This window comes from Bombina bombina, chromosome 2 (assembly GCF_027579735.1).
Source record: "Bombina bombina isolate aBomBom1 chromosome 2, aBomBom1.pri, whole genome shotgun sequence".
Taxonomy (NCBI): domain Eukaryota; kingdom Metazoa; phylum Chordata; class Amphibia; order Anura; family Bombinatoridae; genus Bombina; species Bombina bombina.
This window is the reverse complement of record NC_069500.1, coordinates 1,246,308,768-1,246,336,267: the sequence shown is the minus strand read 5'-3', so window position 1 is coordinate 1,246,336,267 and position 27,500 is coordinate 1,246,308,768. Positions and strand designations below refer to the sequence as shown.

The 27,500-nt window shown below is 42.2% G+C and overlaps 1 protein-coding gene across 1 annotated transcript in view; it reads right to left on the bottom strand.

Annotated features, from left to right (window-relative positions):
- Window positions 1-27,500, bottom strand: part of PDS5A (PDS5 cohesin associated factor A) — a 1,179,407-nt gene that overhangs the window by 348,518 nt on the left and 803,389 nt on the right. Inside the window, exon 18 of the mRNA XM_053700274.1 lies at window positions 13,062-13,185. Coding sequence (XP_053556249.1) covers window positions 13,062-13,185 — 124 coding nt within the window. The remainder of the gene's footprint in view (window positions 1-13,061; window positions 13,186-27,500) is intronic.

The following is a 27,500-nucleotide window of genomic DNA, read 5'->3' as shown; positions in this document are numbered from 1 at the left end:
CAGGAGCATGCACAGGCGTTGTAGGGAGGTCATACAGGCACGTGGAGGCCACACACACACTACTGAGCCTCATTTTGACTTGTTTTAAGGACATTACATCAAAGTTGGATCTGCCTGTAGTGTGTTTTTCCACTTTAATTTTGAGTGTGACTCCAAATCCAGACCTCCATGGGTTGAAAATTTTGATTTCCATTTTTTAATTTTTGTGTGATTTTGTTGTCAGCACATTCAACTATGTAAAGAACAAAGTATTTCATTAGAATATTTTATTCATTCAGATCTAGGATGTGTTATTTTAGTGTTCCCTTTATTTTTTTGAGCAGTGTATATACACACACATATATAAATATATCTATATATATATAAATAAAACAGGTTTGAGAGAATGGGAAACAGCGAAATTTTATAAAAAAAGAAAACTGATTCATAAAATGCTGCATGAAAAATCTCTAAATGTTTTCTGAGAACACTGAATGAGCTGGGGGTGGAGCTAATAGCAATTTTGGCGGGAATTTTTTGGCAGGAATTTTTTGGCATCAAAAAACGGCACAAAACGATGACACGTTACCCTATGACAAATAGCATCACATGCGCGACATGCAAAGCTGTAGTGGATTTCTAATACAACTATCACTCTAAAAAGCAAGTAAGAAATTTGATAGCATATACAAAAAAACTAAATGTACCTAAATAAAGCCTAATGGATACTTCTATTATAGCTGCATAAAAACAAAATTTATGCTTACCTGATAAATTTATTTCTCTTGTAGTGTATCCAGTCCACGGATCATCCATTACTTGTGGGATATTCTCCTTCCCAACAGGAAGTTGCAAGAGGATCACCCACAGCAGAGCTGCTATATAGCTCCTCCCCCAGCTGTCATATCCAGTCATTCGACTGAAAACAAACAGAGAAAGGAGAAACCATAGGGTGCAGTGGTGACTGTAGTTTAATTAAAATTTAGACCTGCCTTAAAAGGACAGGGCGGGCCGTGGACTGGATACACTACAAGAGAAATAAATTTATCAGGTAAGCATAAATTATGTTTTCTCTTGTTAAGTGTATCCAGTCCACGGATCATCCATTACTTGTGGGATACCAATACCAAAGCTAAAGTACACGGATGATGGGAGGGACAAGGCAGGATTAAGCGGAAGGAACCACTGCCTGAAGAACCTTTCTCCCAAAAACAGCCTCCGAAGAAGCAAAAGTATCAAATTTGTAAAATTTGGAAAAGGTGTGAAGCGAAGACCAAGTCGCGGCCTTGCAAATCTGTTCAACAGAGGCCTCATTTTTAAAGGCCCAGGTGAAAGCCACAGCTCTAGTAGAATGAGCTGTAATCCTTTCAGGGGGATGCTGTCCAGCAGTCTCATAGGCTAGGCGTATTACGCTCAGAAGCCAAAAGGAAAGAGAGGTTGCTGAAGCTTTTTGACCTCTCCTCTGTCCAGAGTAAACGACAAACAGGGAAGATGTTTGACGAAAATCCTTAGTAGCTTGTAAGTAAAACTTCAAGGCACGGACTACGTCCAGATTATGTAAAAGACGTTCCTTCTTTGAAGAAGGATTAGGACACAATGATGGAACAACAATCTCTTGATTGATATTCTTGTTAGAAACCACCTTAGGTAAAAACCCAGGTTTGGTACGCAGAACTACCTTATCTGCATGAAAAATCAGATAAGGAGAATCACATTGTAAGGCAGATAGCTCAGAGACTCTTTGAGCCGAGGAAATAGCCATCAAAAACAGAACTTTCCAAGATAAAAGCTTAATATCAATGGAATGAAGGGGTTCAAACGGAACTCCTTGAAGAACCTTAAGAACCAAGTTTAAGCTCCACGGGGGAGCAACAGGTTTAAACACAGGCTTAATTCTAACCAAAGCCTGGCAAAATGCCTGGAACCTCTGCCAGACGCTTGTGCAAAGGGACAGAGCAGAAATCTGTCCTTTTAAAGAACTAGCTGATAATCCTTTGTCCAAGCCCTCTTGGAGAAAGGACAATATTCTAGGAATCCTAACCTTACTCCATGAGTAATTCTTGGATTCACACCAATAAAGATATTTACTCCATATCTTGTGGTAGATTTTCCTGGTAACAGGCTTTCGTGCCTGTATTAAAGTATCAATGACTGACTCGGAGAAGCCACGCTTTGATAGTATCAAGCGTTCAATCTCCATGCAGTCAGTCTCAGAGAAATTAGATTTGGATGATTGAAAGGACCTTGTATTAGAAGGTCCTGTCTTAGAGGCAGAGTCCATGGTGGAAAGGATGAAATGTCCACTAGGTCTGCATACCAAGTCCTGCGTGGCCACGCAGGCGCTATCAGAATCACTGATGTTCTCTCCTGTTTGATTTTGGCAATCAGTCGAGGGAGCAGAGGAAACAGTGGAAACACATAAGCCAGGTTGAAGAACCAAGTCGCTGCTAGAGCATCTATCAGCGTCGCTTCTGGGTCCCTGGACCTGGATCCGTAACAAGGAAGCTTGGCGTTCTGGCGAGACGCCATGAGATTCAACTCTGGTTTGCCCCAACGATGAATCAATTGAGCAAACACCTCCGGATGGAGTTCCCACTCCCCCGGATGGAAAGTCTGACGACTTAGAAAATCCGCCTCCCAGTTCTCCACGCCTGGGATATGGATTGCTGACAGGTGGCAAGAGTGGTACTCTGCCCAGCGAATTATTTTTGAGACTTCTAACATCTCTAGGGAACTCCTGGTTCCCCCTTGATGGTTGATGTAAGCCACAGTCGTGATGTTGTCCGACTGAAATCTGATGAACCTCAGTGTTGCTAACTGAGGCCAAGCCAGAAGAGCATTGAATATCGCTCTTAACTCCAGAATATTTATTGGAAGGAGTTTCTCCTCCTGAGTCCATGATCCCTGTGCCTTCAGGGAGTTCCAGACTGCACCCCAACATAGAAGGCTGGCATCTGTTGTTACAATTGTCCAATCTGGCCTGCGAAAGGTCATACCCTTGGACAGGTGTACCCGAGACAACCACCAGAGAAGAGAATCTCTGGTCTCTTGAACCAGATTTAGCAGAGGGGACAAATCTGTGTAATCCCCATTCCACTGACTCAGCATGCATAATTGCAGCGGTCTGAGATGAAGGCGCGCAAATGGCACTATGTCCATTGCCGCTACCATTAAGCCGATTACCTCCATACACTGAGCTACCGAAGGGAGCGGAATGGAGTGAAGAACACGGCAAGCATTTAGAAGTTTTGATAACCTGGACTCCGTCAGGTAAATTTTCATTTCTACAGAATCTATAAGAGTCCCTAAGAAGGAGACTCTTGTGAGTGGGGATAGAGAACTCTTTTCCTCGTTCACTTTCCACCCGTGCGACCTCAGGAATGCCAGAAGTATCTCTGTATGAGACTTGGCAACTTGAAAGCTTGACGCCTGTATCAGAATGTCGTCTAGATACGGAGCCACCGCTATGCCTCGCGGTCTTAGAACCGCCAGAAGTGAGCCCAGAACCTTTGTAAAGATTCTCGGGGCTGTAGCCAACCCGAAGGGAAGAGCTACAAATTGGTAATGCCTGTCTAGAAAGGCAAACCTTAGAAACCGATGATGATCTTTGTGAATCGGTATGTGAAGGTAGGCATCCTTTAAGTCCACTGTGGTCATGTACTGACTTTTTTGGATCATGGGTAGGATGGTCCGAATAGTTTCCATTTTGAAAGATGGAACTCTGAGGAATTTGTTTAAGATCTTTAGATCCAAAATTGGTCTGAAGGTTCCCTCTTTTTTGGGAACCACAAACAGATTTGAATAAAAACCCTGTCCTTGTTCCATCTGCGGAACTGGATGGATCACTCCCATAACTAGGTCTTGCACACAGCGTAGGAATGCCTCTTTCTTTATCTGATTTGCAGATAGCCTTGAAAGATGAAATCTCCCTTGTGGAGGGGAAGCTTTGAAGTCCAGAAGATATCCCTGAGATATGATCTCCAACGCCCAGGGATCCTGAACATCTCTTGCCCACGCCTGGGCGAAGAGAGAAAGTCTGCCCCCTACTAGATCCGTCGCCGGATAGGGGGCCGTTCCTTCATGCTGTCTTAGAGGCAGCAGCAGGCTTTCTGGCCTGCTTGCCTTTGTTCCAGGACTGGTTCGTTTTCCAGGCCTGCTTAGATTGAGCAAAAGTTCCCTCTTGTTTTGAAGCGGAGGAAGTTGATGCTGCACCTGCCTTGAAATTTCGAAAGGCACGAAAATTAGACTGTTTGGCCTTTGCTTTGGCCCTGTCCTGAGGAAGGGTGTGACCCTTACCTCCAGTAAAATCAGCAATAATTTCCTTCAAACCAGGCCCGAATAAGGTCTGCCCCTTGAAAGGAATGTTGAGTAATTTAGACTTCGAAGTCACGTCAGCTGACCAAGATTTAAGCCATAGCGCCCTACGCGCTTGGATGGCGAATCCGGAATTCTTAGCCGTTAGTTTAGTCAAATGAACAATAGCATCAGAAACAAATGAGTTAGCCAGCTTAAGTGTTCTAAGCTTGTCAATAATTACAGTCAATGGAGCTGTATGGATGGCCTCTTCCAGGGCCTCAAACCAGAATGCCGCCGTGACAGGCGCAATGCATGCAACGGGCTGTAAAATAAAACCTTGTTGGATAAACATTTTCTTAAGGTAACCCTCCAATTTTTTATCCATTGGATCTGAAAAAGCACAACTGTCCTCAACCGGGATAGTAGTACGCTTTGCTAAAGTAGAAACTGCTCCCTCCACCTTAGGGACCGTCTGCCATAAGTCCCGTGTAGTGGCGTCTATTGGAAACATTTTTCTAAATATAGGAGGTGGGGAAAAAGGCACACCCGGTCTATCCCACTCCTTGCTAATAATTTCTGTAAGCCTTTTAGGTATAGGAAAAACATCAGTACACACCGGCACCGCATAGTATTTATCCAGCTTACACAATTTCTCTGGTACTGCAACTGTGTTACAGTCATTCAGAGCAGATAATACCTCCCCAAGCAACACACGGAGGTTCTCAAGCTTAAATTTAAAATTAGAAATCTCTGAATCAGGTTTCCCCGAATCAGAGATGTCACCCACAGACTGAAGCTCTCCGTCCTCATGATCTGCATATTGTGACGCAGTATCAGACATGGCCCTTACAGCATCTGCGCGCTCTGTATTTCTCCTAACCCCAGAGCAATCGCGCTTGCCTCTTAATTCAGGCAACCTGGATAATACCTCTGACAGGGTATTATTCGTGATTGCAGCCATGTCCTGCAAGGTAATCGCTATGGGCGTTCCTGATGTAATTGGCGCCATATTAGCGTGCATCCCCTGAGCGGGAGGCGAAGGGTCTGACACGTGGGGAGAGTTAGTCGGCATAACTTCCCCCTCGTCAGAATCTTCTGGTGATATTTCTTTTACATTTAAAGACTGATCTTTACTGTTTAAGGTGAAATCAATACATTTAGTACACATTCTCCTATGGGGCTCCACCATGGCTTTCAAACATAATGAACAAGTAGTTTCCTCTGTGTCAGACATGTTTAAACAGACTAGCAATGAGACTAGCAAGGTTGGAAAACACTTTAAACAAGTTTACAAGCAATATAAAAAACGTTACTGCACCTTTAAGAAACACAAATTTTGTCAAAATTTGAAATAACAGTGAAAAAAGGCAGTTACACTAACAAAATTTTTACAGTGTATGTAACAAGTTAGCAGAGCATTGCACCCACTTGCAAATGGATGATTAACCCCTTAATACCCAAAACGGAATAATAAATGACAAAAACGTTTTTTCAAACAGTAGTGGCTTTTTACCTCCTTCAAAAACGACTTTGAAGCCTTTTGAGCCCTCCAGAGATGTCCTGGATCATGCAGGAAGAAGCTGGATGTCTGTGTCTGTAATTTTTGCTGTGCAAAAAAACAGCAAAAACAGAATTTATGCTTACCTGATAAATTACTTTCTCCAACGGTGTGTCCGGTCCATGGCGTCATCCTTACTTGTGGGAACCAATACCAAAGCTTTAGGACACGGATGAAGGGAGGGAGCAAATCAGGTTACCTAAACGGAAGGCACCACGGCTTGCAAAACCTTTCTCCCAAAAATAGCCTCCGAAGAAGCAAAAGTATCAAATTTGTAAAATTTGGCAAAAGTGTGCAGTGAAGACCAAGTCGCTGCCTTGCATATCTGGTCAACAGAAGCCTCATTCTTGAAGGCCCATGTGGAAGCCACAGCCCTAGTGGAGTGAGCTGTGATTCTTTCAGGAGGCTGCCGATCGGCAGTCTCATAAGCCAATTGGATGATGCTTTTAAGCCAAAAGGAAAGAGAGGTAGAAGTCGCTTTTTGACCTCTCCTTTTACCAGAATAGACAACAAACAAAGAAGATGTTTGTCTGAAATCTTTTGTAGCCTCTAAATAGAATTTTAGAGCACGGACTACGTCCAAATTGTGTAACAAACGTTCCTTCTTTGAAACTGGATTCGGACATAAAGAAGGTACAACTATCTCCTGGTTAATATTCTTGTTAGAAACAACCTTTGGAAGAAAACCAGGCTTAGAACGCAAAACCACCTTATCTGCATGGAACACCAGATAGGGCGGAGAACACTGCAGAGCAGATAACTCTGAAACTCTTCTAGCAGAAGAAATAGCAACCAAAAACAAAACTTTCCAAGATAGTAACTTAATATCTATGGAATGTAGAGGTTCAAACGGAACCCCTTGAAGAACTGAAAGAACTAGATTTAGACTCCAGGGAGGAGTCAAAGGTCTGTAAACAGGCTTGATCCTAACCAGAGCCTGAACAAATGCTTGAACATCTGGCACAGCTGCCAGTCTATTAGCTAGGTTGAAGGTCCAAGGTGCTACTAGTGCATCTACTAGAGTCGCCTTGGGATCCCTGGATCTGGACCCGTAGCAAGGAACCTTGAAGTTCTGACGAGACGCCATCAGATCCATGTCCGGAATGCCCCATAATTGAGTTAGTTGGGCAAAGATCTCCGGGTGGAGTTCCCCCCCCCCCCCCCCCCCGGATGGAATGTCTGACGACTCAGATAATCCGCTTCCCAGTTTTCCACACCTGGGATGTGGATCGCAGATAGGTGGCAGGAGTGATCCTCCGCCCATTGAATTATTTTGGTCACTTCTTTCATCGCCAGGGAACTCCTTGTCCCCCCCTGATGATTGATATACGCAACGGTCGTCATGTTGTCTGATTGGAATCTTATGAATCTGGCCTTTGCTAGCTGAGGCCAAGCCCTAAGAGCATTGAAGATCGCTCTTAGTTCCAGAATGTTTATCGGGAGAAGAGACTCTTCCCGAGACCATAGTCCCTGAGCTTTCAGGGATTCCCAGACCGCGCCCCAGCCCACTAGACTGGCGTCGGTCGTGACAATGACCCACTCTGGTCTGCGGAAGCTCATTCCCTGGGATAGATGGTCCAGGGTCAGCCACCAACGGAGTGAATCTCTGGTCTTCTGATCTACCTGAATCATTGGAGACAAGTCTGTATAGTCCCCATTCCACTGTTTGCGCATGCACAGTTCTAATGGTCTTAGATGAATTTGTGCAAAAGGAACTATGTCCATTGCTGCAACCATCAACCATACTACTTCCATGCACTGCGCTATGGAAGGACGTGGAACAGAATGAAGAACTTGACAAGTGCTTAGAAGTTTTGACTTTCTGACCTCTGTCAGAAAAATCCTCATTTCTAAGGAATCTATTATTGTTCCCAAGAAGGGAACTCTTGTTAATGGAGACAGAGAACTTTTTTCTATGTTCACATTCCATCCGTGTGATCTGAGAAAGGCCAGAACGATGTCTGTATGAGCCTTTGCTTTTGACAGGGACGACGCTTGTATTAGAATGTCGTCCAAGTAAGGTACTACTGCAATGCCCCTCGGTCTTAGAACCGCTAGAAGGGACCCTAGTACCTTTGTGAAAATCCTTGGAGCAGTGGCTAACCCGAATGGGAGGGCCACAAACTGGTAATGTTTGTCCAGAAAGGCGAACCTTAGGAACTGATGATGTTCTTTGTGGATAGGAATATGTAGGTACGCATCCTTTAGATCCACGGTAGTCATAAATTGACCTTCCTGGATAGTGGGTAGAATAGTTCGAATGGTTTCCATCTTGAACGATGGTACCCTGAGAAATTTGTTTAGGATCTTCAAATCCAAAATTGGTCTGAAAGTTCCCTCTTTTTTAGGAACTACGAACAGATTTGAATAAAATCCCATTCCTTGTTCCTTTATTGGAACTGGGTGTATCACTCCCATCTTTAACAGGTCTTCTACACAATGTAAGAACGCCTGTCTCTTTATTTGGTTTAAGGATAAGTGAGACATGTGGAACCTTCCCCTTGGGGGTAGTTCCCTGAATTCCAGAAGATAACCCTGAGAAACTATTTCTAGTGCCCAGGGATCCTGAACATCTCTTGCCCAAGCCTGAGCAAAGAGAGAGTCTGCCCCCTACTAGATCCGGTCCCGGATCGGGGGCTACTCCTTCATGCTGTTTTGTTAGCAGCAGCAGGCTTCTTGGCCTGCTTACCCTTGTTCCAGCCTTGCATCGGTTTCCAGGCTGGTTTGGGTTGTGAGGTATTACCCTCTTGCTTAGAGGATGCAGAATTAAAGGCCGGTCCGTTCCTGAAATTGCGAAAGGAACGACTATCCTCGATAGGAATAGTAGTGCGCTTGTTTAGAGTAGAAACTGCCCCCTCGACCTTAGGGACTGTCTGCCAAAAGTCCTTTCTGGGGTCGACCATAGGAAATAATTTCTTAAATATAGGGGGGGGGGAACAAAAGGTATGCCGGGCTTTTCCCACTCCTTATTCACTATGTCCGCCACCCGCTTGGGTATAGGAAAAGCGTCGGGGTGCACCAGAACCTCTAGGAACTTGTCCACTTTACATAATTTCTCTGGAATGACCAAGTTGTCACAATCATCCAGAGTAGATAACACCTCCTTAAGCAGTGCGCGGAGATGTTCTAATTTAAATTTAAATGTCACAACATCAGGTTCAGCTTGTTGAGAATTTTTTTCTGAATCTGAAATTTCCCCATCTGACAAAACCTCCCTCATGGCCACTTCAGATTGGTGTGAGGGTATGACAGAACAATTATCATCAGCGCCCTCCTGCTCTTCAGTGTTTAAAACAGAGCAATCGCGCTTTCTCTGATATGTAGGCATTTTGGATAAAATATTTGCTATGGAGTTATCCATTACAGCCGTCAATTGTTGCATGGTAATAAGCATTGGCGCGCTAGATGTACTAGGGGCCTCCTGTGTGGGCAAAACTGGTGTAGACACAGTAGGAGATGATGTAGTATGTTTACTCCCCTCATCTGAGGAATCATCTTGGGCAATTTAATTATCTGTGGCAGTACTGTCCTTACTTTGTTTGGACGCTATGGCACAATTATCACACAAATTTAAATGGGGAGACACATTGGCTTTCATACATATAGAACATAGCTTATCCGAAGGCACAGACATGTTAAACAGGCGTAAACTTGTCAATAAAGCACAAAAAAACGTTTTAAAACAAAACCGTTACTGTCTCTTTAAATTTTAAACAGAAAACACTTTATTACTGAATATGTGAAAAAGTATGAAGGAATTGTTAAAAAATTACCACCATTTCACCACAGTGTCTTAAAGCATTAAGAGTATTGCACACCAATTTTCAGAGCTTTAACCCCTAAAATAACGGAAACGGAGCCGTTTACAAATTTAACCCCTATACAGTCCCAGCTATAGCCTTTGCTGTGACCTAACCAAGCCCAGAGGGGAATACGATACCAAGTGACGCCTTCTAAAAACTTTTCCAGCTACTTTCAGATCCTCACACATGCATCTGCATGTCTTGCTCTCAAAAACAACTGCGCAGTAATGGCGCGAAAATGAGGCTCAGCCTACAACTGGGAAGGCCCTCCCTGACTGGAAAAGGTGTCTAACATAGTGCCTGCCGTTAAAAAAAGTTCCCCAAGTTTATAAATGTGAATTATCAGCATAAACATGTATAAAATGCCCAAATAAAGCAATCGATTTAGCCCATAAAAGTGTTTTATAGCCCATATTAAGCCCTTTATTCTGTTTGCTTGACTAAGAAAATGGCTTACCGGTCCCCATGAGGGGAAATGACAGCCTTCCAGCATTACATGGTCTTGTTAGAAATATGGCTAGTCATACCTTAAGCAGAAAAGTCTGCTAACTGTTTCCCCCAACTGAAGTTACTTCATCTCAACAGTCCTATGTGGAAACAGCAATCTATTTTAGTTACTGTCTGCTAAAATCATCTTCCTCTCACAAACAGAAATCTTCATCCTTTTCTGTTTCAGAGTAAATAGTACATACCAGCACTATTTTAAAATAACAAACACTTGATAGAAGAATAAAAAACTACATTTAAACACCAAAAAACTCTTAACCATCTCCGTGGAGATGTTGCCTGTGCAACGGCAAAGAGAATGACTGGGGTGGGCGGAGCCTAGGAGGGACTATATGGCCAGCTTTGCTGGGACTCTTTGCCATTTCCTGTTGGGGAAGAGACATTCCCACAAGTAAGGATGACGCCGTGGACCGGACACACCAATGTTGGAGAAATAGGCACCTCCCACTCATATTACAACAGTGGAAAGCCTAAGGAAACTGTTTCTAGGCAAAATTCAAGCCAGCCATGTGGAAAAAAACTAGGCCCCAATAAGTTTTTATCACCAAATACATATAAAAACGATTAAACATGGCAGCAAACGTTTTATATTACATTTTTATAAGAGTATGTATCTCTATTAATAAGCCTGATACCAGTCGCTCTCACTGCATTTAAGGCTTTACTTACATTAATTCGGTATCAGCAGCATTTTCTAGCAAATTCCATCCCTAGAAAAATATTTTAACTGCACATACCTTATTGCAGGAAAACCTGCACGCCATTCCCTCTCTGAAGTTACCTCACTCCTCAGAATATGTGAGAACAGCCATGGATCTTAGTTACTTCTGCTAAGATCATAGAAAACGCAGGCAGATTCTTCTTCTAAATACTGCCTGAGATAAACAGTACACTCCGGCACCATTTAAAAATAACACACTTTTGATTGAAGAATAAACTAAGTATAAAACACCACACTCCTCTTACGACCTCCATCTTGGTTGAGGCTTGCAAGAGAATGACTTGATATGACAGCTGGGGGAGGAGCTATATAGCAGCTCTGCTGTGGGTGATCCTCTTGCAACTTCCTGTTGGGAAGGAGAATATCCCACAAGTAATGGATGATCCGTGGACTGGATACACTTAACAAGAGAAATGTGGTTATCAACATTGCATGAGTGTAACATAATACTTAGCATCCTAATTTATAATTAAATTACTAGCTCCAAAAAACCTCTGTATGTTTCACAGACTCTACCAACCTTGACAAATATTTTGCAACAAATAAAGTTGATAAAAAAGAGCACTGAATTACTGACTCAAGGCATGTATACAAACAATATAACAACTTTAGTTAAAAAGTGCCCAATCCATAGCTGAGAGTATCTAATATAATAAAAGTATATTACCATGTAAGAAACCCATCCACATATAGCAGACAGCCAAACCAGTACTTTAACGTATCAGCAGAGGTAATGGTACAAGAGTATATTGTCTATCTATAAAGGGAGGCAGCAGATGAATCCCTGCGACAGATTTACAGAGAGCCTTATGAATAGATTTCCCATAAGCGAAAACATGGTATCATCAGGCAATACTCCCTTCACATCCCTTAGACAAACACTGTACTTAGAGAGGAACTGGGCTACGATATGCTTAGAAGCGCCTTTCACTGAAGAAATCAAGCACATCATGCTTTACCACCTCCTAAGGAGGCAAAGTTTGTAAAACTGAGGTATGAGTGAGGCGGTAGGTGGATTTATAGGGCATTTGAGGTATGGGAAACTTTGCCCCCTCATGGTATGAATGTATATCACATACGTCACTAGCTCATGGACTCTTGCCAACTATATGAAATAAATATATATATAAATGGTGCAGCACATTGTAGACTAGGGTATTGGCCGACATAACCACATTTCACCTGGGAGGCTGGTGGCATTTCCGTATTTGGAGATTTTCACAGCATGGTTTAACTCCTGTCCATTCTTCCGTCCTGTTTGTAGGAAGTCTGGAGGAGGATAATGGATCTCATAACGGTAAGAAAACCCTTTTCGAGTGACGTTTAGAAACCATTCGAGTTTCACCATCCTCCTTGATGAAGGCAAAAAATTGACTAAGGAATCATGGAGAAGGAGGGATTAAAGCACTGTTATATATGGGGTGTTCTGCCTCCTCCTATAGGACTGGACACCCACCTGTGATAGCTTTTAGACTCTCACCATCTAAAAAAAGAAAATGTTATTTATTGGTTACCACCAATTAGAACAATTTTTAAATGGCTCCTTCAATGCAGATCTTTTAATGAGGTTATCATCAACGTTCCCTCTAAGGAAAGTCTTGTGAGCGGCCAAACAGTTAATTGGAGCAATTACCAAACATTACAAAATGCAGACTGTAAAGTGCGGTTCCTTTATTAAAATTTCTCTCCTTTTATAGGGTGCTCAGAAAACTGGCCTTAGAATGAATGAGAGTACACTTGAGTAAGGACTAAAAATACAAATTTGTTTTAAGTATGTCAAAGAAATAGAGCTTAGTCATTTTTTTAAATTCCTACTAATTTTTATTTCTCATATTTGATAAAAATGTTCAATTTTCTGGCTATGTCTGCTTTTCAATTTTCCAATGCAACAAATGTATTTTTTTTTTAAAATACAGAGCACTATACTATGATCCTCTAAATCAATAACAAGACTTGTATTTCTCTGAGAAAATGCGTGTTTGATTATGTAAATAACCTCTCAATTAAAAAAAGGCCATCAATAAACATCTTTGGAGAGCAAAATATTACAATAATTTGAATGTTTTGTAAAAATGAAAAAAGTTAAAGATTCACTGAACAGTATTCATGTGTAATTAAGGGAGATTACGTATTTGTATGTAGTGAAGATATGTTAAAAATATGGTCCTAGAGAAAAACAAAAAAAGTAAAAGCTTACCTCAAATATCTGAGCAAGCTGCACTTCCTTATTTGAAAAAATTGCATGGATGCAGTGAACAGCCTGTTTAGCTTGATGTGGTGTACCCCTTTTCGCCTTTTGGTGCAAAATGGGAATAAGCGCCCTATAAAAGGAGAAAAAAGTCCAAGATAGAATACTTTTACTTAATAAAACAGGTTTCCACAGAAATACAATTTATATATATATATATATATATATATATATATATATATATACACACAAGTACAAAAAGACCAGCACTCGCTATACTCTTACTATACGTTATATACAAATAAAAGATCCAAATAAAGCACTTGCCTTAAATTAAAGAATTTATGGCGAGTGCTCTCTTTGGATCCTTTATTTGTGTATGTGTGTATGTATATATATAACATAATTTATGCTTACCTGATAAATTCCTTTCTTCTGTTGTGTGATCAGTCCACGGGTCATCATTACTTCTGGGATATAACTCCTCCCCAACAGGAAATGCAAGAGGATTCACCCAGCAGAGCTGCATATAGCTCCTCCCCTCTACGTCAGTCCCAGTCATTCGACCAAGAATCAACGAGAAAGGAGTAACCAAGGGTGAAGTGGTGACTGGAGTATAATTTTAAAAGATATTTACCTGCCTTAAAACAGGGCGGGCCGTGGACTGATCACACAACAGAAGAAAGGAATTTATCAGGTAAGCATAAATTATGTTTTCTTCTGTTATGTGTGATCAGTCCACGGGTCATCATTACTTCTGGGATACCAATACCAAAGCAAAAGTACACGGATGACGGGAGGGATAGGCAGGCTCATTATACAGAAGGAACCACTGCCTGAAGAACCTTTCTCCCAAAAATAGCCTCCGAAGAAGCAAAAGTGTCAAATTTGTAAAATTTGGAAAAAGTATGAAGCGAAGACCAAGTTGCAGCCTTGCAAATCTGTTCAACAGAGGCCTCATTCTTAAAGGCCCAAGTGGAAGCCACAGCTCTAGTGGAGTGAGCTGTAATTCTTTCAGGAGGCTGCTGTCCAGCAGTCTCATAGGCTAAACGTATTATGCTACGAAGCCAAAAAGAGAGAGAGGTAGCAGAAGCTTTTTTACCTCTCCTCTGTCCAGAATAAACGACAAACAGGGAAGAAGTTTGTCGAAAATCTTTAGTTGCCTGCAAGTAGAACTTGAGGGCACGAACTACATCCAGATTGTGTAGAAGACGTTCCTTCTTTGAAGAAGGATTTGGACACAAGGATGGAACAACAATCTCTTGATTGATATTCCTGTTAGTGACTACCTTAGGTAAGAACCCAGGTTTAGTACGCAGAACTACCTTGTCTGAGTGAAAAATCAGATAAGGAGAATCACAATGTAAAGCTGATAACTCAGAGACTCTTCGAGCCGAGGAAATAGCCATTAAAAACAGAACTTTCCAAGATAACAATTTTATATCAATGGAATGAAGGGGTTCAAACGGAACACCCTGTAAAACGTTAAGAACTAAGTTTAAACTCCATGGCGGAGCAACAGCTTTAAACACAGGCTTGATCCTAGCTAAAGCCTGACAAAAGGCCTGGACGTCTGGATTTTCTGACAGACGCCTGTGTAACAAGATGGACAGAGCTGAAATCTGTCCCTTTAATGAACTAGCTGATAAACCCTTTTCTAAACCTTCTTGTAGAAAGGACAATATCCTAGGGATCCTAACCTTACTCCAGGAGTAACGTTTGGATTCGCACCAGTATAGGTATTTACGCCATATTTTATGGTAAATCTTTCTGGTAACAGGCTTCCTAGCCTGTATCAGGGTATCAATAACCGACTCAGAAAAACCACGTTTTGATAAAATCAAGCGTTCAATTTCCAAGCAGTCAGCTTCAGAGAAGTTAGATTTTGATGTTTGAATGGACCCTGTATCAGAAGGTCCTGTCTTAGAGGTAGAGACCAAGGCGGACAGGATGACATGTCCACTAGATCTGCATACCAAGTCCTGCGTGGCCATGCAGGCGCTATTAGAATCACTGATGCTCTCTCCTGTTTGATTTTGGCAATCAATCGAGGAAGCAGCGGGAAGGGTGGAAACACATAAGCCATCCCGAAGTTCCAAGGTGCTGTCAAAGCATCTATCAGAACCGCTCCCGGATCCCTGGATCTGGACCCGTAGTGAGGAAGTTTGGCGTTCTGGCGAGACGCCATGAGATCTATCTCTGGTTTGCCCCAACGTCGAAGTATTTGGGCAAAGACCTCCGGATGAAGTTCCCACTCCCCCGGATGAAAAGTCTGGCGACTCAAAAAATCCGCCTCCCAGTTCTCCACTCCCGGGATGTGGATTGCTGACAGGTGGCAAGAGTGAGACTCTGCCCAGCGAATTATCTTTGATACTTCCATCATTGCTAGGGAGCTTCTTGTCCCTCCCTGATGGTTGATGTAAGCTACAGTCGTGATGTTGTCCGACTGAAACCTGATGAACCCCCGAGTTGTTAATTGGGGCCAAGCCAGAAGGGCATTGAGAACTGCTCTCAATTCCAGAATGTTTATTGGAAGGAGACTCTCCTCCTGATTCCATAGTCCCTGAGCCTTCAGAGAATTCCAGACAGCGCCCCAACCTAGTAGGCTGGCGTCTGTTGTTACAATTGTCCAGTCTGGCCTGCTGAATGGCATCCCCCTGGACAGGTGTGGCCGATAAAGCCACCATAGAAGAGAATTTCTGGTCTCTTGATTCAGATTCAGAGTAGGGGACAAATCTGAGTAATCCCCATTCCACTGACTTAGCATGCACAATTGCAGCGGTCTGAGGTGTAGGCGTGCAAAAGGTACTATGTCCATTGCCGCTACCATTAAGCCGATCACCTCCATGCATTGAGCTACTGACGGGTGTTGAATGGAATGAAGGACACGGCATGCATTTAGAAGCTTTGTTAACCTGTCTTCTGTCAGGTAAATCTTCATTTCTACAGAATCTATAAGAGTCCCCAAGAATGGAACTCTTGTGAGAGGAAAAAGAGAACTCTTCTTTTCGTTCACTTTCCATCCATGCGACCTTAGAAATGCCAGAACTAACTCTGTATGAGACTTGGCAGTTTGAAAGCTTGAAGCTTGTATTAGAATGTCGTCTAGATACGGAGCTACCGAAATCCCTCGCGGTCTTAGTACCGCCAGAAGGGCACCCAGAACCTTTGTGAAGATTCTTGGAGCCGTAGCCAATCCGAATGGAAGAGCTACAAACTGGTAGTGCCTGTCTAAGAAGGCAAACCTTAGGTACCGGTGATGATCTTTGTGAATCGGTATGTGAAGGTAAGCATCTTTTAAATCCACTGTGGTCATGTACTGACCCTTTTGGATCATGGGTAAGATTGTCCGAATAGTTTCCATTTTGAACGATGGAACTCTTAGGAATTTGTTTAGAATCTTTAAATCTAAGATTGGCCTGAAAGTTCCCTCTTTTTTGGGAACCACAAACAGGTTTGAGTAGAACCCTTGTCCTTGTTCCGACCGCGGAACCGGATGGATCACTCCCATTAATAACAGATCTTGTACACAGCGTAGAAACGCTTCTTTCTTTATCTGGTTTGTTGACAACCTTGACAGATGAAATCTCCCTCTTGGGGGAGATAATTTGAAGTCTAGAAGGTATCCCTGAGATATGATCTCTAGCGCCCAGGGATCCTGAACATCTCTTGCCCAGGCCTGGGCGAAGAGAGAAAGTCTGCCCCCCACTAGATCCGGTCCCGGATCGAGGGCTCTCGGTTCATGCTGTCTTTGGGGCAGCAGCAGGTTTCCTGGCCTGCTTGCCCTTGTTCCAGGACTGGTTAGGTTTCCAGCCTTGCCTGTAACGAGCAACAGCTCCCTCCTGTTTTGGTGCAGTGGAGGTTGATGCTGCTCCTGTTTTGAAATTCCGAAAGGGACGAAAATTAGACTGTCTAGCCTTAGCTTTGGCTTTGTCTTGAGGTAGGGCGTGGCCCTTACCTCCTGTAATGTCAGCGATAATTTCTTTCAAACCGGGCCCAAATAAAGACTGCCCCTTGAAAGGTATATTAAGTAATTTGGACTTAGAAGTAACATCAGCTGACCAGGATTTTAGCCACAGCGCCCTACGTGCCTGGATGGCGAATCCTGAGTTCTTAGCCGTAAGTTTGGTTAAATGTACTACGGCCTCCGAAATGAATGAATTAGCTAGTTTAAGGACTCTAAGCCTGTCCGTAATGTCGTCTAGCGTAGATGAACTAAGGTTCTCTTCCAGAGACTCAATCCAAAATGCTGCCGCAGCCGTAATCGGCGCGATACATGCAAGGGGTTGCAATATAAAACCTTGTTGAACAAACATTTTCTTAAGGTAACCCTCTAATTTTTTATCCATTGGATCTGAAAAAGCACAGCTATCCTCCACCGGGATAGTGGTACGCTTAGCTAAAGTAGAAACTGCTCCCTCCACCTTAGGGACCGTTTGCCATAAGTCCCGAGTGGTGGCGTCTATTGGAAACATCTTTCTAAATATTGGAGGGGGTGAGAACGGCACACCGGGTCTATCCCACTCCTTAGTAACAATTTCAGTTAGTCTCTTAGGTATAGGAAAAACGTCAGTACTCGCCGGTACCGCAAAGTATTTATCCAACCTACACAATTTCTCTGGTATTGCAACGGTGTTACAATCATTGAGAGCTGCTAAAACCTCCCCTAGTAATACACGGAGGTTCTCCAATTTAAATTTAAAATTTGAAATATCTGAATCCAATCTGTTTGGATCAGAACCGTCACCCACAGAATGAAGCTCTCCGTCCTCATGCTCTGCAAGCTGTGACGCAGTATCAGACATGACCCTAGTATTGTCAGCGCACTCTGTTCTCACCCCAGAGTGATCACGCTTGCCTCTTAGTTCTGGTAATTTAGACAAAACTTCAGTCATAACAGTAGCCATATCTTGTAATGTTATCTGTAATGGTCGCCCAGATGTACTAGGCGCCATAATATCACGCACCTCCCGGGCGGGAGATGCAGGTACTGCCGCGTGAGGCGAGTTAGTCGGCATAACTCTCCCCTCGCTGTTTGGTGAAATTTGTTCAAATTGTACAGATTGACTTTTATTTAAAGTAGCATCAATACAGTTAGTACATAAATTTCTATTGGGCTCCACCTTGGCATTGGAACAAATGACACAGATATCTTCCTCTGAGTCAGACATGTTTAACACACTAGCAATAAACTTGCAACTTGGTTATAATCTTTTTTAGCAAAAACGTACTGTGCCTCAAAGAGGTACTAAACGATTAAATGACAGTTGAAATAATGAACTGAAAAACAGTTATAGCATCAAACTTTAAAACAACACAACTTTTAGTAAAGGTTTGTTCCCATTAGTAAAATAATTAAATTTGACATAAAAAATTACAGAGCAACGTTTTTATTCACAGTCAATATAAAATTCTCACAGCTCTGCTGAGAGAATCTACCTCCCTCCAAAGAAGTTTGAAGACCCCTGAGATCTGTCAGAGATGAACCGGATCATGCAGGAAATATAAGAGTAGCTGACTGGAAATTTTTGATGCGTAGCAAAGAGCGCCAAAAACGGCCCCTCCCTCTCACACACAGCAGTGAAGAGAAACGAAACTGTCACAATTAAAAGCAAACAACTGCCAAGTGGAAAATAATGCCCAAATATTTATTCACTCAGTACCTCAGAAATGTAAACGATTCTACATTCCAGCAAAAACGTTTAACATGATAAATACTTATTAAAAGGATTAGTGACTTTTAACAGAGTAGTTCCGGTGAAATACCATCCCCAGAATACTGAAATGTATACATACATGTCATTATAACGGTATGGCAGGATTTTCTCATCAATTCCATTCAGAAAATAAAAACTGCTACATACCTCAATGCAGATTCATCTGCCCGCTGTCCCCTGATCTGAAGCTTTTACCTCCCTCAGATGGCCGAGAACAGCAATATGATCTTAACTACTCCGGTTAAAATCATAGTAAAAAACTCTGGTAGATTCTTCCTCAAACTCTGCCAGAGAAGTAATAACACGCTCCGGTGCTATTGTAAAATAACAAACTTTTGATTGAAGTCATAAAAACTAAGTATAATCACCATAGTCCTCTCACACATCCTATCTAGTCGTTGGGTGCAAGAGAATGACTGGGACTGACGTAGAGGGGAGGAGCTATATGCAGCTCTGCTGGGTGAATCCTCTTGCATTTCCTGTTGGGGAGGAGTTATATCCCAGAAGTAATGATGACCCGTGGACTGATCACACATAACAGAAGAAATATATATATATATATATATATATATATATATATATACACACACACAAAAGCGCACTCACTGGAATGAACAACCAGCTCAATGGCTATTTACCACCTGGGTGCAGCTCTTTTTAGCACATCTTTTTAGCCCAGTAATGCATTTCCCAGTATGTCAGTCTGATTCCATGTATTATGTAAAGTCCAGGACTGAAATCCCAAGCAATCCCTCTCTGAACAAGAAACACAGCAACCCCAGACAATTGTTTTGGCCTTCATCATTGGGCCTCGTCAGTGAGGTGTAGTCATACACACACACAGACATATACACATATATATATATATATATATATATATATATATCCTCCTACCCATTTAGATTGTAAGTTCCCACGTGAACAGGGCTCCCAATTCCTCCTGTATTTGTTTGTTAAATTTTGTCTGCTGTCTCATATTGTACTGTCCTTTTATCTTTGATACCTATGAACAGCGCTGCGGAATCTGTTGGCGCTTTATAAATAAAGAATAATAATAATAATAATATACATACATATATATATGTATATATATATATATATATATACACACACACACAAACATACATACATACACATACACACATACATATATACAGTGGATATAAAAAGTCTACACACCTCTGTTAAAATGTCAGGTTTCTGTGATGTAAAAAAATGAGTCAAAGATAAATCATTTCAGAACTTTTTCCACCTTTAATGTGACCTATAAACTGTACAACTCAATTGAAAACTGAAATCTTTTAGGTGGAGGGAAGTAAAAATAAAAAAATAAAATATGGTTGCATAACTAATACTTTGTTGAAGCACCCTTTGATTTTATTACAGCACTTTATTACAGTCTTTTTTAGTATGAGTCTATCATCATGGCACCTTGACTTGGTAAGATATGCCCACTCTTCTTTGCAAAAACACTCCAAATCTGTCAGATTGCAAGGGCATCTCCTGAGCACAGCCCTCTTCAGATCACCCCACAGATTTTCCATCGGATACAGGTCTGGGCTCTGGCTGGGCCATTCCAAAACTTTAATCTTCTGTTGAAGTCATTCTTTTGTTGATTTGTATGTAATGCTTTGGGTCATTGTCATGCTGAAAGATGAAGTTCTTCTTCATGTTCAGCTTTCAAGCAGAAGCCTGAAGGTTTGGTGCCAATATTGACTGGTATTTGGAACTGTTCATAATTCCATCTACCTTGACTAAGGCCCCAGTTCTAGCTGAAGAAAAACAGCCCCAAAGCATGATGCTGCCACGACCATGCTTCACTGTGGGTATGGTGTTCTTTAGAGCTGCAACAACTAATCGGCATAATCGATAATAATCGATTATGAAAAACAAAATTTATGCTTACCTGATAAATTTATTTCTCTTGTGGTGTATCCAGTCCACGGATTCATCCATTACTTGTGGGATATTCTCCTTCCCAACAGGAAGCTGCAAGAGGATCACCCACAGCAGAGCTGTCTATATAGCTCCTCTCCTAACTGCCACCCCCAGTCATTCGACCGAAGACAAGCAAGAGAAAGGAGAAACTATAGGGTGCAGTGGTGACTGTAGTTTAAAAAATAAATAATACCTGCCTTAAAATGACAGGGCGGGCCGTGGACTGGATACACCACAAGAGAAATAAATTTATCAGGTAAGCATAAATTTTGTTTTCTCTTGTAAGGTGTATCCAGTCCACGGATTCATCCATTACTTGTGGGATACCAATACCAAAAGCTATAGGACCCGGATGAAGGGAGGGACAAGGCAGGCGCTTAAACGGAGGGCACCACTGTCTGTAAGACCTTTCTCCCAAAAACAGCCTCCGAAGAAGCAAAAGTATCAAATTTGTAGAATTTAGAAAAGGTATGAAGCGAAGACAAAGTCGCCGCCTTACAAATCTGTTCAACAGAATCCTCATTTTTAAAAGCCCATGTGGAAGCTACTGCTCTAATGGAATGAGCTGTAATTCTCTCAGGAGGCTGCTGGCCAGCAGTCTCGTAAGCAAAGCAGATTATGCTTCTTAACCAAAAAGAAAGAGAAGTTGCCGAAGCCTTTTGGCCTCTCCTCTGTCCAGAGTAAACCACAAATAAAGCAGATGTTTGACGAAAATCTTTAGTGGCTTGTAAATAGAATTTTAAAGCACGGACCACATCAAGATTGTGTAATAGACGTTCCTTCTTTGAAGAAGGATTAGGACATAGTGAAGGAACAACAATCTCCTGATTGATATTCTTATTAGATACCACCTTAGGAAGAAACCCAGGTTTGGAACGCAACACTACCTTATCAGCATGGAAAATGAGATAAGGAGAATCACATTGTAAAGCCGATAACTCCGAAACATGTCGAACCGAGGAGATAGCTACCAAAAACAGAACTTTCCAAGACAACAGCTTGATATCTATGGAAAACAAAGGTTCAAACGGAACCCCTTGAAAAACTTTAAGAACTAAATTTAGACTCCATGGCGGAGCCACAGGTTTAAACACAGGCTTGATTCGAACTAAAGCCTGACAAAACGCCTGAACGTCTGTAGTATTAGCCAGACGCTTGTGCAAAAGAATAGACAGAGCAGAAATCTGTTCCTTTAAGGAACTAGCCGACAATCCCTTCTCCAATCCTTCTTGGAGAAAAGATAATATTCTAGGAATCCTGACCTTACTCCATGAGTAACCCTTGGATTCACACCAATGAAGATATTTACACCATATCTTATGATAGATTTTCCTGGTAACCGGCTTTCGAGCCTGAATTAAGGTATTAATGACCGATTCAGAGAAATCACGCTTTGATAAAATCAAGCGTTCAATCTCCAAGCAGTCAGCCGCAGAGAAATTAGGTTTGGATGGTTGAAAGGACCCTGAAGTAGAAGGTCCTGCCTCAGCGGCAGGGTCCATGGTGGACAGGATGACATGTCCACCAGGTCTGCATAACAAGTCCTGCGTGGCCACGCAGGTGCTATCAAAATCACAGAAGCTCTCTCCTGCCTGATCTTGGCAATCAGACGAGGGAGCAGAGGAAACGGTGGAAACACATAAGCCAGGTTGAAGGACCAAGGCGCTGCTAGAGCATATATCAGTGTTGCCTTGGGGTCCCTGGACCTGGTCCCGTAACAAGGAAGCTTGGCGTTCTGGCGAGACGCCATGAGATCCAGTTCTGGTTTGCCCCAAAGTTGAATCAACTGAGCAAATATCTCCGGATGGAGTTCCCATTCTCCTGGATGAAAAGTCTGCCGACTTAGAAAATCCGCCTCCCAGTTCTCAACACCTGGGATATGGATAGCTGATAGATGGCAAGAGTGAACATCTGCCCATAGAATTATCTTTGAAACCTCCAACATTGCTAGGGAACTCCTTGTTCCCCCCTGATGGTTGATGTAGGCCACAGTCGTGATATTGTCCGACTGAAATTTGATGAACCTGACCCCAGCTAGCTGAGGCCACGCCTGAAGAGCATTGAAAATCGCTCTTAGTTCCAGAATGTTTATCGGAAGGAGTGCCTCCTCCTGAGTCCACGAGCCCTGAGCCTTCAGGGAGTTCCAGACTGCACCCCAGCCCAGAAGGCTGGCATCTGTCGTTACTATAGTCCAATCTGGCCTGCGGAAGCTCATCCCCTTGGACAGATGGACCTGACATAGCCACCAGAGAAGAGAATCCCTGGTTTCTTGATCCAGATTTAGTAGAGGGGACAAATCTGTGTAATCCCCATTCCACTGACTGAGCATGCAAAGTTGCAGCGGTCTGAGATGTAGGCGGGCAAACGGTACTATGTCCATTGCCGCTACCATTAAACCGATTACTTCCATACACTGAGCCACTGAAGGACGAGAAGTGGAATAAAGAACACGGCAAGAGTCTAGAAGTTTTGACAATCTGGCTAAATCTTCATTTCTACCGAATCTATCAGAGTCCCTAGGAATGAAACTCTTGCTAGAGGTGATAGAGAACTCTTTTCTTCGTTCACCTTCCACCCATGGGACCTCAGAAATGCCAGAACAATGTCCGTATGGGACCTTACGATTTGAAAAGTCGACGCCTGTATCAGAATGTCGTCTAAGTAAGGGGCTACTGCTATACCCCACGGCCTTAGGACCGCTAGGAGGGACCCTAGAACCTTCATAAAGATTCTTGGTGCCGTGGCTAACCCGAAGGGAAGAGCCACAAACTAGTAGTGCCTGTCTAGAAAGGCAAACCTGAGAAAACAATGATGATCTTTGTGTCGGGATGTGAAGATAAGCATCCTTTAAGTCTACGGTAGTCATATATTGACCCTCCTGGATCATAGGAAGGATGGTTCGAATAGTCTCCATCTTGAAGGATGGGACTCTGAGAAATTTGTTTAAGATCTTGAGATCTAAGATTGGTCTGAATGTTCCCTCTTTCTTGGGAACCACATATTTGAATAGAAGCCCTGCCCCTGTTCCTCCTGCGGAACTGGGTGGATCACTCCCATAACTAGGAGGTCTCGAACACAATGTAAGAATGCCTCTCTCTTTATCTGGTTTACAGATAAATGTGAGAGATGAAATCTCCCTTTTGGGGGAGAGGTTTTGAATTCCAGAAGATAACCCTTGGACACAATGTCCAATGCCCAGGGATCCTGGACATCTCTTGCCCAAGCCTGGGCGAAGAGAGAGAGTCTACCCCCTACTAGATCCGTTTCTGGATCGGGGGCTGCTCCTTCATGCTGTCTTAGAGGCAGCAGCAGGCTTTTTGGACTGTTTCCCCTTGTTCCAAGCCTGGTTAGGTCTCCAGACCGGCTTAGACTGGGCAAAAGTTCCCTCTTGTTTTGTGTTAGAGGAAGTTGAACCTGCGCCACTCTTGAAGTTTCGAAAGGGCCGAAAAATAGACTGTTTGGTCCTTAATTTGTTGGACCTGTCTTGAGGAAGGGCGTGACCTTTTCCTCCAGTGATGTCAGAAATGATCTCCTTCAGTCCAGGCCCGAATAGGGTCTGTCCTTTGAAGGGAATGTTGAGAAGTTTAGACTTTGAAGTCACGTCAGCTGACCTGGATTTAGGCCATAGCGCCCTACGCGCCTGAATAGCAAAACCTGAATTTTTAGCCGTTAGCTTGGTTAAATGAACAACGGCGTCAGAAACAAATGAATTGGCTAGCTTAAGGGCCCTAAGCTTGTCAATAATATCTTCCAATGGGGTTTCAACCTGTAGAGCCTCCTCTAGAGACTCAAACCAGAAAGCCGCAGCAGCAGTGACTGGGGCAATGCATGCAAAAGGCTGGAGAATAAAACCTTTTTGAATAAAAATTTTCTTACGGTAACCCTCTAATTTTTTGTCCATTGGATCTAGAAAAGCACAACTGTCCTCGACAAGGATAGTGGTACGCTTAGCTAGAGAAGAAACTGCTCCCTCCACCTTAGGGACCGTCTGCCACAAGTCCCGTGTAGCGGCGTCTATAGGAAACATCTTTTTAAAAACAGGAAGGGGAGAGAACGGTACACCTGGTCTATCCCATTCCTTAGTAAAAATTTCAGAAAACCTCTTAGGGATTGGAAAAACATCAGTGTAAGTAGGTACTGCATAGTATTTATCCAATCTACATAATTTCTCTGGGACTACAATAGCGTCACAGTCGTCCAGAGTTGCTAAGACCTCCCTGAGCAATATGCGGAGGTGCTCAAGCTTAAATTTAAATGTAGACATATCAGAATCAGGTTGAAGTATCTTCCTTGAATCAGAAAAATCACCCACAGATTGAAGCTCCCCTGCTTCAGCTTCAGTACATTGTGAGGGTGTATCAGTCATTGCCATTAAAGCGTCAGAGAGCCCTGTATTTATTCTAGTCCCAGAGCTGTCTCGCTTTCCTTGCAATCCTGGCAGTTTAGATAATACCTCTGTAAGGGTATGATTCATAACTGCCGCCATGTCTTGTAAGGTATACGCAATGGGCGCGCTAGATGTACTTGGCGTCCCCTGAGCGGGAGTTATAGGTTCTGACACGTGGGGAGAGTTAGACAGCATAACTTCCTCCTTGTCAGTTTCTTCTGGTGATAATTTTTTTAAAGCCAGAATATGGTCTTTGTAATCTATAGTAAAATCAGTGCATTTGGTACACATTCTAAGAGGGGGTTCCACAATGGCTTCTAAACATAATGAACAATGAGTTTCCTCTATGTCAGACATGTTTAAACAGACTAGTAATGAGACCAGCAAGCTTGGAAAACACTTTAATAACTGTGAACAAGCAAAAAATAAAAACGGTACTGTGCCTTTAAGAGAAAAAAACAATCACAGAAACTGCAAAACAGTGAAAAAAGCAGTAAATTATACGAAATTTTTACAGTGTGTATAATAGACTGAAATAGCATTGCACCCACTTGCAAATGGATGATTAACCCCTTAGTTTCAAAACCGGATCAAAAAAACGATATAACCGTTTTTAAACAGTCACAATCAACTGCCACAGCTCTAAAATAGTACAACTCCGGTACCATTTGAAAATAATAAACTTTTGATTGAAGATAAACTACATTAATGCACCACATCTCTTTAGCTACTTCCCTTGTCGAGAGCTGCAAGAGAATGACTGGGGGTGGCAGTTAGGGGAGGAGCTATATAGACAGCTCTGCTGTGGGTGATCCTCTTGCAGCTTCCTGTTGGTAAGGAGAATATCCCACAAGTAATGGATGAATCCGTGGACTGGATACACCTTACAAGAGAAATAGTTGTCACCGAATCTCATAATCGATTAGTTGGTTTTCAATTATTTGGTCTGTGCACAGCACCAGCTGCTTTACTCCAATGAGCTCCTGCACATGGTATTGTTTTATGGTTATGCCCTTAGCCTAAAGGACGTCTACACTAAGTTTCTTTTCAAGTTTACAACTACTCCTGTCTTATGTGTAACCCAGAAATAAAATAGGAGTCATAATTTGGATTGTTTATATAAAATCAGGTGATTTGGGAATATGCTTTGCATGATTTAGTGCCGAACTTGTTATTTACACCTAGCCTAGATTGATGGCATTTGTTATATGAATTGATGTCACTATTACCTGTAAGTTCAATTTTTAGCGGATCGCTTGCTATTGCTGATATACAGTATGTACTCTATAGATAAATATGTAAGGCTGTGTCCTTTTACTTATATATAGTCTTTAGCCCTTTTTTCTTTCTATTTTTAATTAATTGGAATATGTACCAAATTCAACCTCTAAGTGTGTATATATATATATATATATATATATATATATTTATATGTTATTTTAAGAGCGGACTAGATATTTTTCACCCTAACCTTATAGCTGGTTATTTACCACTGCATATAGAAATTCATGATATTTTTATGTTAAAAGTCCAGGCTTACTTTGTCAAGAGGCCCCTTGCATTGGTGGAGAACTAACAAAGATAAATAGTCCACCTTGGTGAAATTGGCAAAACCCTACTTATGCATCTCAGGCACCTCAACACCATCTGAGCGCCAATTCTATGCTGCAGGCAAAATAGCTGCAAAAAAGAGAGCCAGTCTCAGCCAGACTCATGTGGTCAAGTTGACATTTTTGCATTTTAATGCAAAGTTTCTGAAAGAGTGAATAACAATGTTATAAACAGTGGTAGTCAACCTCTTACTAGTACTACCTCTTTTCAGTTTGTGGTTTTGTTTTGCTAAATTATAAAAATTTGTTCGGCTACTTAAAAATTGGACAAACAATTATTTTACTATAAAGTTTTAGTCGGAAGTCTATATTTATAACACTCATTATGTGGATTTTATTTTAAATATAGGAAAAAATCATTTATTTTTTATCCGATTAGTCGATTAATCAAAAAAATAATCGGCCGATTAATCGATTATGAAAATAATCGTTAGTTGCAGCCCTAGTGTTCTTTGGGTTATGTGTTTTAGCGCCAAACATACCTTTTTGAATTATGGCCAAAAAGTTAAACATTGGTTTCATCAGACCATAACACCTTTTCCCACATGATTTTGGGAGATTTCAGATGTGTTTTTGCAAAATTTAGCTGGACTTGGATGTTTTTCTTCATAAGAAAAGGCTTCCGTCTTGCCACTCTACCCCATAGCCCAGACATATGAAGAATATGGGAGATTGTTGTCACATGTACCAAGCAGCCAGTACTTGCCAGAAATTCCGGCAGCTCCTTTAATGTTGCTGTTGGCCACTTGTCAGCCTCCCAGACTGGTTTTCTTCTCGGCTTTTCATCTATTTTGGA